Genomic DNA, 13,194 nt, shown 5'->3' on the forward strand with positions numbered 1-13,194 from the left:
CCAATTTTATAAAAGAAAAAGACATTTTTATGCACTCAACTTACTATTGACATTCACAGAAGTACCTGAAACATACAAACACTACGTAGTTAATTCATTTCTAGGCCATCCTGTAAATGTGAAAAATTTAGTTATCTCGAATTTCATAGCTTGTATAGTAATGCATGTAAGGAATGAAAAGATTTTTTTCCCCGTTAAAACATTCCACAAATGAGAAAATATATATTGAATCTACCATCAACACGACCTTTACAAGTTAATGCCAACATCCGAATAAGCGGGTCATAATGTTCATTTATCTGTTATCAATAACACTAGATTATTCTGATCTTGTGAAAGGAGTCAGATAGAGTAATAGCGTCGAAACATCACATTATGAGGTTATAAAACCAAGCATAGTCGATACTAATTCTTTTCTTTTCAAGTAACATTTTTATGGGCAATTTCTTCGGCGTGTTATAATAACTTTCTTTTTTCTTTATAATGGTTATTTTTTTGGTAAATTTAGCTAAAAACACAGATTTTTAACAATCCATTTTGTTTTTCAGCGATTTTTAATTAACTAATCAAAAATTTCATTAAAATTTTAACTCTTCTGCAAGGAAAATATCGCCTTAAACACTTTTAATTATCAGAAGCTATAATTATAGTTAGGAAGTAGATACTATAATAATAAATTTAATTATTAAAAACAATAATAATAAAGATGAAATATTTATCTTGTTGAACTAATTACAGCGGCAATTCAAAAGGTTCTTTTAAATTTTATTTGAATTCGTAAAAATTTTAACATGAATTATTACTATTATTATTATATCACTCAATCAATTTTTAATTTAAAACTAAACCAGAAGTTAATGCTTTTTGAATGCTGTAAACCGTTAAAAATCAAGAATTTTATTTTATTTATTTATGTTTTAATTTAAAAAAAAAATTCAATTATTTTAAATTTTTAAAAAGGGCATCCATTTTAAAAATGTATAAATAAATTTTAATTAGAGAATGAAGTATATATTTTAAATGTTATCAAGTGACATAATTTATTCATTTTACTTAAGAATTAATCAATCAATATTTGCTAAATTTAATTTAAATGGCCAAAATTATAATCATTAAATTTTTAAATACAGAAACTCATCTATTGGTTAATTTTCGAATTTTAAAACTAAATTAACGTCCATTGGTTTATTTCTCTATTTTAAAATGTAGGCATATATATACGTCTATTAGTTAGATCGAGTAGTGGTTAGATCCTATTGGTTACATCCTAACCAATAGATGTATATCTGCAATTTAAATTTTAAAAACTTAACCAATTATCTTTAATTCATTTCTGAAATTCGAAAATTAACCGACACGTGATCTAGATTTGAAAATTTACATGAATCTATTGGTTAATTTTTAAATTTTCAAATCCACCTCGTTTATTGGTTTAAAAATATATAGGCTATATAAAAGAATTCAATTATGGAATAAATAAAATTCTAATATTTTTAAAATCGGCAAAGGAATATAACTCTACAGGTTATTTTAATATTAAAAAATAATATATATAAAAATTGTCGGATAGTTGCGGTATGGCATCCACTTCAAAAATCTATATTTCTCGGGTTTATTAAATAATCGGAGTAACTTGGGAAATTGCACGCGTAAGCAACTTTAAATTCTGCATCAACAACTTTACGTTTCTCAACATCTCAAATTTTTAATATAAATCTCAAGCCATACCGAAATAATAATAAACTGATTTTTTTTAAATCAGAAAAATGGATTATAATATAAAAAATCATAATAAAAACTGAAAAAAATATATTTCATTTTCTACTATTTGTAAACAAAGAAAGTTTTTTTTTAAATATTGCAAAATTAATATCCTGTTATTGAAACATGCGGCCATAACACGAACATTTTTACTTTAAAATTTTAAAAAATAAAATAAAATAAATTAAATCTTATTTCTTGGAATGAAAATCTTATAATTTAATAAAAGTATTATTATTATTTTTTTTTTAAATAATGAAATTTTAAATGTTGGCAGTCAAATCCGATTATCTAGTCTGATTAATCCTAAAATCCCGAAGTTTCTATAAAGCAGCGGAGAAGTAAAAGAAAGAAATGATAAATTTCGATATTTTAAAAACAAATTACAAAAGTTTACTTGAAATTTTTGGAAGATTTCTTGATTTTTTAAGATATAATTTACTCTAAAAGAATATACAGTATATTAATGGAATGTTGTTTTCTACTTGCAGCTAGAGCCATGGACGGTCGCACAGGGAGGTGGGGCGCTTGCCCCTGAGATCAAGTAAAATTTCCATAAATTATAATGGTAAAAATAATTGAAATATATAACTTTACGTCTTCGATCATGGGGGCGCGTTGTCTGTCATTTTCGTATTAATGCAATACTGTATTCTATAATCTTGTGAATAAAAACTCCTCAAAATTAAATAATCAAATAAAAATTTACTGATGAAATTATCTTTCTCTAAGCTTTCTTTCCCCTAGAAAATTTTCAGCGGACGACCATGGCTGGAGGAATTAATTAATTGATACTTATTTTATGTATAATATAAGCTGTCAATGATGAAAGTCCTTAGGGCCTCGTGTTTTTAAGGACCTCACACAGAAATATATGCTTGTCAAAACTTAAAATCCAGTATTAGTCTATTCTTGTACTGTACAATACAATATCAAGTATCATTTGATAAAGGCTTTATATTATTATAATATACAGGATGACTCAAAGTCTCTTGCACCCTTTCATTCCAAAAGTACTGAAGATACGTTCTTCATTAAGAAAACTATTACGTCTTCAATACTTTTGATAGGGACAGATTAAGAAGTCTTAAGCCTTTAAAAGATTTTGGTGCTCCCATATACTGTATATGTAATTCAAAATATAAATAATAATAATGACATTAGCTAATACTTTAAGTTTTTCATTTATTGTGGGGTCCCCTTTTTCGTAGATTCTGGTTCAGCTGCACCATTTGCAGTTTTGCACCATATGATCCATGGTAAATCAGGCAATGAAAAATTTCCGTGGTGCTCCTTTCCTCAATGCCTTAAGCATTTTGCTTAATGGTTAATGCAGCCATCACTTTTGAAATGAAAAGAGTGCAAGGGACTTTTTGACTCGCCCTTACATAAAAATAAAAGACGGCTTCGCACAACTAATACCGCCATCGACTATCTTAACCTGTACAGAATTGAACCATCAACTATAAATTATAATATCCGACTATACTACGTCAAATATATAATAATCTCAAAGTTATTATCCCAAATTTTCTATAGTCTTTGTTAGGGTTATACGGCATTGAATTAACGTGTCAGAAGACTGTCATCGCTAATTAATTTCGGGCAGCTTAGATTATTTAATATTTAGAGATAAAATTTTTATTTGGGGAACCTTTAACAAGCTTACTTAATTTGCTTAGAGAATAATCCTCTGCTGGATACGTTATATTAATTAATTTTATATTTCGAGTAACATTACAGCAGAACTGTTTGTTTGTACTTGATTATAACGGAATTTGCACTTGTTATATTAGTTTTATCACATCACTATGTTTAAGTTTTATGTAGTCTGCACATTAATCAATCATATACATCAAATTCAGAGTTATATTATGTAGATGTTCGTACGCAGAGTAGCCCGAAAGTGAGTTAACTTGCATTAGCTAAATTAACTGAAAAATTACAAATAATTTAAAGCCAATTACCTAAAAAAACTACGTTATTCTAAGCTAAATAATTATTTATTTATTTAAGAAATATTAATAAAAAGAATAATTTCATATTTGTATTTAACGTTTCAAGTGTATAACTTATTAATTAGCAACAAAATTCAGTTCAGTGTGAGTAGAAGGCCATTGATATACATACACAAACACAAGTGAAATTTTATACTATACTTAATTGCAATTAATTGAAATAAAGTTAAATTACTTAATGTTTTGATACAGAATTAAAGATAACCATACTTTATCATAGAAATATAAACCGAATTCATATGGGTCCTACATATCACATATAATCTATTTAATATAATAAGTAGTAAATAAATATGTTTAAACATAATTATAACTATTTATATTTAATTATACAGTCAGAGTATAGTACTGAATAACATATGTTTAATCATAGACATCAAATTGCATCATATTACCGATGACAAATCCATCATTACTCAATCCATTATTATTTACTAAAGAAACTCATTAAAATTTTTAATATTTATAAACAAATTACAAATGGAAAGATAAATAATTCATTTTTAATTATATTAAATTATTAAAACTTAAACTTATTACAACACGCACGAATCCAATAACAAACACTCGAAGAATAAGTTTAAATTGAAAATTGATTAATTAAATAAATGAATCTAAAAGTTATAAACATTTTATTTATTATGAAAGAAGAAATTTTAAAATTTCGGAATAAAATTTCATAGAAAATGTATAAATAATTCTCATTAATTTTAAACTAAACACAATTAAATTAATTAATGAAAAGATAAAATTTTTCAACATCTAAACTAATTTTAAACAAGAATTTTAATTGGAAAGTATTTCAGTAATTAAATTTTTATTTTTCTTATTCCTTTCTTTTTTTTTAATTTCCCTCCCTCTTGGCATTATACACAGTTCATTGTGCTACTGACAAACTAACTTCTACAGGTTGTATAAGTTTGAAAAGCTGTTCGTTTGTATAGAAACCAATCTTCATGTCAATTCCCACTTTCACTCAAGATACTTACCCTGGGGATTTTGGCGTATTTCCCTGTTCTGACGTCTCTAATATAGGAAATCTCCAGGAATTCTGTCTCCTGTTGATAAATAAACATTATTTTTAAAAGATAAGACATAAGTAGAAAGAAAATAGTTTAAAACATAACAAAATTTTATTAAATTCGAAGAAAAATTGTGCGTGTAAACGTAATTAATTGCCTTATAAATTGATGTTTTAAAATGGAAATATTTCGGCATAAAATTAGAATTATTTAAATTTCTTTCTTTTAAATTTTACTTATTATAATATTTTAAGTTTAATCAATACTTTCTTAAATAGATTTTTGTTTTAAATCTACTCTAACTCGATTGGTTAGTTTAAATTTAAACACACTATGGCTTCACTTTAATTTTAAAAAAGTAATAATAGTAAAGTAAATTATTATTGAGATTAGCTTAAATTTATTGGATAGTTTAAATTCAAATTTGCTGTGACGTCAGTATTGATATTAACATTTTTTTTTTAAATTAACCAATTACATACGCCATATATTATTTACTTCATTTCTATAGGCTAGTTTAAATTCAAATCTGTGTGACACCAGAGTAAATCTAGTAAACAACAAATAATCATGACATGTTTATAAATAAGCATTTTTTATTTATTTTTCATCCAGTCGAAAGTTATGCAAATAGAAAATTTATTACTAATTTAATTTTCGAAACTTTAATTGTTTTCGATTCAGAAAAATACCAGTAACTTAATTAAATACAAACTAAAATTATCTGAGAATTTATTATTAAATTAAAAATGTAATTTTATTTATTTTTTTTTTCTGAATTCGTTATTCTCGGTGATATGCTGTAAATAATAAAAAGAAATATTTTAATAATTAGCTAAAATTATCACTCAATTAATATTTTAAGTGCAGGAATTTTTCTGTGTTTTGTACAAAAATTACATGGAAGAAAGTTAGATTTATCGATTGATAAGAAATTAAGGAACACACTAAAACAACTAAAGAGAACTAATTATTACTTATTATTGGCCTTCTGCAGTCCATTGAAAGGTTATTTCCTTTATTTTCGAAGGTCAAAATTACGAAATCAGTAAAAGAAAAATAGCCAATTAAATATAATTGTATATGTGTAGCAACATCAATTGATAAATTTCTGAAGTCCTTTTATATATGCGTTAAGAGATTTTAATTAGAAAAAAATTAATTAGTTTGTTTCTTGAATAGACACTCATTTTAAATCTACTCTAATTCTATTGGTTAATTCAAATTCAAATCTGCTGACGTCATATTATTAGCCTCTTTATAAAATTAACCAATTACGTCAAGCTCAAATGTTGAATTATAGCTCAATTCTAACTCTATTGGTTCGAATCTTCTCTGACGTCACTTTATCGATATTAATTTTTAAAAAATTAACCAATTAGAACAGCTAAAAAATTATTAAATTACATAAAATACTTTTAAATAAAGTATAATACAATAATTTTTCGGTTATTTTAATTGGAGATTTAAAAGATAATAGTTATTATTAAGTTAATAAGGATGACGTCACGGCAGATTTGAATTTAAACTATCCAATAAGAGCTAATTTGAAAATGTGACTTTTAAATTTAATCTGCAATATTTTCTACGAAATGGCCGAATTAATTTCCATTTACTTGAAGAAATTCGAAGAGTTTTGAGAGTTTCCAAATATTATAAATCATATAGAGAGGATCATTTATAATTTTAACGGTGTTAATTAATTGAGCAGTGAAGTTTATCTTCATTTATCATTTAACGAAAGCATCTTCCATTTAAAATTTTAAAACATTTTGATACGAATGAAGAAAGAAAATACATATTTTATAATTTTTTTTCCTTCGTAAAGGAGACAATCAATCATAACTTGGAATGCCTTACCTATAAATCGCACCTTTCCCTTATCATTTAATGATACAATAACATTAAATTATTGAGGAAAGACATTAAATTTAACATACATACATATATATATATACATGTTAATATCAAATTTAACGTAACGTTCACATTAACCGTTAATTTTACGTTACATTAAGGCCGAGTGCTACAATTAGCAGAGAATTTACATTAAAAATCGTTTAATTTCCTAATTATAAATTAATAATTAATTAATTTGAGGTTAATCAATTTTAATTTTTAACAGATAATTAAAATATTTCAAGAGTTAACCATAAAAATCTTCTCCTTTTTTTAGGAGTCAACGTTACAGCATCCTTTCTATGCTGATGATATTGTGGATTCAGCGAGCGAAGATAAGGATAAAATAGTGTAGTTTACTATACAACAGTGTGGTAGCTTTCAATAGGAGTAGCTTATCTACAACAAATTTTTAAAGTTGGGTGTAGATAGAGAAACGACGACTCTTTCCGTCTTCGTGAAAGAACTTTTGTCACACATCACACTATTGATAGAGTACGTGTACAAAGTACGCTGCTAGATGCAAAACTAACTTCCTACTTATATAAGTTAGCCCTTTTTTTAACCTCCTTTCAAAGAACGTGACTTCTAGGAAGTCAAACACGCCCATATTCAATCAAAGAAGTGAAAAAATATCACATAAAACAATCAGATTTTTAGATTAACTATCGATTACTTTTTCTGTATTATTATTATTAGAAAATTTTACTTAAAATTATTATTAGCTTTTTATTTTTTCTTTTTTCGTAAAATAATCCTTGAAAACACCTTGAATTTTAGATTGTAATTCCAATAGAAAAATTAAATTTTATTCGGAATTCCTTTGTAAAACAGTAAGAGTTGACACTTCAGAATTGATGGATGCCGCTTATATTTTTAAAATTTAAATAAGGCACACATGAAAAATTTGAAATCGAATAACAGCATTTTAAACAAATCCACCACAGAATAAAAAAACACGCTGAAAAATTTATAGTAAGCGATAGATTTAAGGCTAATTTATCCTGTCAAAATATACTTTTTAAAGGCTTACCGTAAGCAGCCTTACATTTATTTTTTAAAACGTAAAATATATATATATATATATAGGTCTACTTTTATGAAGCCTATAATAAAGCTTTGAGTAGTTTTTCCCTTTGCTTTTTTTAACTGCGGTTCATAAACTCTTATCTTCATTAAACTACACACTCGAATCGCAGGGATGCCTTTGGTTACGTTGCAAAAACATGTCTTTTATAACTTTTCTATCAAACCAAACAGAAATTTTCTATTACATCAACCAAACTTTTTTCCTTCTGGTCAACGAAAATACTATCAAACCCAACTCTACCAAAGTCAATATGACATTTCTAGACGCAATAATATTCTTCCATTACCGAAGTACACTTAAACTGATGCGTGGTTGGTTGAGAGATTTACACACATACACACACATTTTCAAACTTTCATTTTCCGAAAATTGTATTTTTATTGTTTGAAAATATGAAGTCCGGTGGTTATTTAATATGGAACTTTTTTTTCCTACTGTATTTCATTTTTTGATCATAAACAGATACTTACGTATAAAACGGGCCATAAAATAGAAAAACAAATTATTTTATCTAATCTAAAAATGTACTTACAAAAAGTATTTTTCACCCTTTTTTAAAGTCAGAACCGAAGCATAAAACTTTACCTTAATAGTTATTAATCAAATGATAATGCCAGATTCATTATCAGGCTATAACTGGCTAATTAAATGTAAACATTTAATTAGCCAGGTTATAGTCATCATTTGATTAATACAATCGAATCTCTGATAACGGCCACTTCCGAACAACGGCCATTTTTTTGTTCTTGTCAGTGGTCGTAGTTCACAGGTTTGACTGTATAAAGGCTTAATTCGGAGTTGGTTTACTATATTGTTATAATTTATTAGCATTTATGTAACAAAATAAATTTTATGCAAAAATATAAACTTTGTATGTAGGCCTAGCAGCATTAACTGGAATCCTAGTCTTGTACGAAACAAATTATATACAATAAAACTCCTACTTCAAGACCACCCACCACGGTTCCAAGCAAAGGTGGTCGCTTTAGAGAGGTTTTGCTGTACTTTATTAAACCGTATTAACGAACATAACGAAGAAAGTTTTTAAAAAAAATGTATATAAGTGCTAATAAGATAAGACCACAATCATAAAAGGCTCAACTTAATCTTAATTAATATGTAATTTATGTAAAACAATCAGTTTTCAGGTAAACTATTAACTACTAGAATACAGTTAAATCCAAATAATTGTTTATAAATGTAAATTACATAAAATTACGCTCGTAGATTATATAATTAGTGTTTGCATGTAAAACAGTACACTTATATATGTATAATTATAGATACATATACAGCCAAACCTCTGAACAACGGACACTGACAGAAACAAACAATGGCCGCTGTTTAGAAGTGGTCGTTATGAGAGATTCGACTATATACGATACAGTTCTGTTACTTACAGTTGGATAATCTAAATAAGCTATATTTTAGGAATTTATGCTATCGACGATTCATTTTGTTTAACTAGGAAGGACCTATAATACGATATATTGCAGTCTGAATTCAGTCTTGACCATAACATATATTTAACTTCATCTACGCTCCATGAAAATACAAAAGTAATACTTTAATACAGTTATTTGTATACATGATTCCAGTTTTAAATATTGCATGCGTACACGCAATATACAAATTGACTTTCTGAACAATAAGAAAGTGCATTAACAATTGTGATCACTTTAGTATATATTTTATACAGTCTTAAACAGATATAATGCATTATTCTATGACAAATAATATATTTATGCTATCGTGTGACCTTTTCAACTCTTTTGTACTATCTAAAATACATAAAACGTAACATATGACATATATTATATATTTATGAAATGCACAGAATGCCATTTTTAAAAAAGCATTATTGCAAATGGTATCAAGTCGAGTCTATCTCTGGAATATCCTAGTAAATATTTACAATCGTTTGAAACGATCGGTACGTATGTAGCACCGAAAGATACAAATTAATGTATTTTACTGATGACTGACATTTGTATGTTTATAGTTTATGAATATATAATGATTACGCTTACTTTTTAAATGATATGTTGTTTCGATATTCAAAATTAATAAGGAAAAATATCTGAAAAATTTACATAATTAGGAAATGAAGAGAAGGTAAAAAAAAAAGTATTATATTTTGGAAGAGAAATCTTTTGTTTACTTCCTGATTTTTCACTTTATTTATTTAATTCGAGAGTAAAATTTCAATATTTATATATATATAGCTTCTCTATCATGAATTACACAATTGTGTTTTTAAAGTTTAAATATTTATTTAAATATATTCAAGATCTATATAAATATATATACGTGCATATATTTATAAACTGTATAGAATAAACAGCTCGCTTAGAAGGTTGTTTCTATCGAGTTAGCTTGTATAAATGGAATATGTTGACATAAAATCTCAAATTTTATTTATATTATGAAAATATTTTAATTACGTGAATAACTTTATAAAGTCATTCACGTAATTAAAATAAAATTAATAAAATGTTTACTTATAATCAATTTAAAAAAAAACATGTTCAATACATTTAATCCATAAAAAGTATTTATTTAAAAAATTATTAATTCGCAACACTTTTGCAAAAAAATACCATTAATTTTATTTTAAATTAATTTTTTTTTTAAATTTAAATTTAAATTAACCAATAACGAAACGAATTTACGCTCTACGTGTATATTTCAACCAATTATAGAGCTTTATTTCGTTTTCGACGCCACAGAAAAATGGAGAGAGGGAGAGAAAAAAAAATATTAAAATTAAAAATATTTTAGGTCAGGAAAATAGTAATTATTTCTAATTATCATAACTAAATTAAACCATAACGAGTTTCCCAAATATTTTAATCATGGAAGATTTGATATAATTAGTATTTTGATATACTCCTATTATAATACATTGGATATTTTAATTCCCTAAACTACCCTAATTACTAACTTGTAATCAAGTTACCGGAGTAAAATCTAAATTATTAATCAACTGTTATTATAATATTTTATAATTTAATATTACAAAAATAGAAACTGTGCGTTCAAAGTGTGTGTACTCGATACAGAGGAAGAGACCAAGAAAAAAATCAATAATCACACACTCTTCGTATATAAAGCTCACTAAAAATAATATAAATTCCATAAACTACAGTTGTTTACACATATTCTACGAATTAAAATTCGAAAAAAATCTCAATTTTTCAAAATTGGATTATTCCGTGTGACGTCATTTCCGTTGCAGTGAGACACGTCGCTAATCTGGTCTTATTACAAAAATTTTTAAACGATCCAATAAAAATCTTGTGTGACGCAATACTTTAATAGCGACTTAAATGCTCCGTCGGTAATGATGTAACAATGACGTAACAGACAAGAATTGCAGTTTCTGTCCTTATTGGTTAATTTAAATTTAAATTTCGAAAAAAACGAATTTATCTCATTAAATTTAAAAGTAACAATAATAACTCTAACGGAATTAATTAAATAATAATTTTTTAAAGCGTATTATTAAATTTCATTTGTAAAAAAATATTTTAATAATAATTCTCGATTGTTTAACATTAAAATTTGAGTTAAACACGAATGCATTAAAAAAATCGTAATATAATAAAGTTCGGGTTTTATTTAAGCTAAAAGTATATAGAAAAAAATATATATATTTTTTAAATTATAATAAAAATTTTCCACGATAAAACGAATTATATCAAATTATTAAATATCAAATTTATCTATCTTATATATCTGTTTCCTATCAAAATTGATTAATGAAGTTAATTCTAGAAGAAATTTATTTTCCAGATGCGTTGTATCTCACATCATTCCTCCTTGATTCATCTCAGAAATAACAGCAAAAAAACTGTAGAAAAATTTTTTTTCTGCCATCAAACAAAGTTAAATTCACTAAAAAAAGAAGAGTTTAATAAACAAATACCTGAAAACACGAAAAAAAAAAATATATATATATTCTTCTTTTGTAAGCTTAGAAAACTTGACGATAACAAAAATTGAATACACTAATCTCATCACTAATAATAAATAAGGTTACTAACTACAAACTAGCAGCAAAAAATGAATAGAAAATTCGATTTTAAGCATTAAAATATGAGTAAAATGTACTGTATATACATATACAATTCGATACACTAATTATAAGTTTACTTTATAACAAGGCTTGTATATAGTAAAGTTTTCTGTAAGGAAAACAATAAAAAACTGGCATGGTGTATATTACCTAAAGTTTTTAAACTAAGTTCTGAATTTTTATAGCAAAACTAGTGACAGTTTTCTATAAAAATCCAAGTACCAGAGAGAAAGAACAGGTAAACACTTGAAGGGAATTATGGAAAATCCGTTTCAGAAGGATATAGAATCTCCTGGTAATTTTTTTCTTCTAGAATTTTTTCTAGAATTAAAAAAAAACTATTGCATAAAAATATAAGATTTTTTTTCCTATCGAATTTTAAATTTTAATATTAAAAATATATATATATTAATGGATAGTTGCGTGTTTCATGGTCTTCGGGAAATGTTGCGTAATTTAAGCTTTTAATAAAGATAAAATATTAAAATTAAATTTAAAAAAATAATAATAATAAAAATTAAGAATTTTAAAGAAAAATTATTAATTTTTTTCTAATTTAATGTTTTAATTAGCAGAGGATTTATATATATTTCCCCTTCATTCTCTATATTATAAAATTTATTTGCTTAATTTAATTTAAAACTTTTTTAATCATTAATTGTTGATTTTTTATAATAATTTTCTAGTAAAAAATTATTTTTAATGTAATTTTTAATAGATTAATTATAAGGTTTCTTTATAAAAACTCTTGTCGCTCAGCTTAACGATACTTTTATCGATTACTTAGAAAATATAAAATTAATAAATTACTTAGGATTTAATTTAAAATACAAAATATTTATTAGGTATATTTACATAAAATTAATTTTTTCTACCTATTTAAACACATTTATTAGTAATCCATTTTAATTAACAAGTCAAATGGTAACATCGCTAGAACATTTTTATTTAAATTTTTTTTTAATGATAATAAATTTATTGATAAATCTTTGTCATTCTTTATTAATTTAACCACTACAACTAAACGTTTATTCTCAAAAGTAAGCTAATTCATTATTTTTTTAGTTAGAATGCCATTAAAACATGTCTATATCATCATTTCGCCGCCATCTTTGTTCATTAACGCAACAATATTAGTAACAAATAACATGCATCGTTCGATTAATAAGTCATATTTTATTACTTTATTTAATAATTTAAATACAAAATAATCATAAAATTTGGGTAAACTCTAAAAATATTGTTTTAATATCGCTCGCAAATAATATGCGTCACGCTTCCAAAGATGGCAAGGTCAACAGATATAGACATTTTACTTTAAAAAAA

At 25.1% G+C, this 13,194-nt stretch overlaps 1 protein-coding gene across 2 annotated transcripts in view; it reads right to left on the reverse strand.

Moving 5' to 3' along the window:
• Positions 1–13,194, reverse strand: part of LOC136979126 (1-phosphatidylinositol 4,5-bisphosphate phosphodiesterase classes I and II-like) — a 109,027-nt gene that overhangs the window by 64,886 nt on the left and 30,947 nt on the right. For both annotated transcript variants that reach the window (XM_067275052.1, XM_067275053.1), the window contains exon 3: positions 4,769–4,837. In XM_067275052.1, coding sequence (XP_067131153.1) covers positions 4,769–4,837 — 69 coding nt within the window. The remainder of the gene's footprint in view (positions 1–4,768; positions 4,838–13,194) is intronic.

The sequence above is a fragment of the Centruroides vittatus genome, unplaced genomic scaffold (assembly GCF_030686945.1).
Source record: "Centruroides vittatus isolate TY-2023 unplaced genomic scaffold, ASM3068694v2 contig_579, whole genome shotgun sequence".
In the NCBI taxonomy this organism is placed as follows: Eukaryota; Metazoa; Arthropoda; class Arachnida; order Scorpiones; family Buthidae; genus Centruroides; species Centruroides vittatus.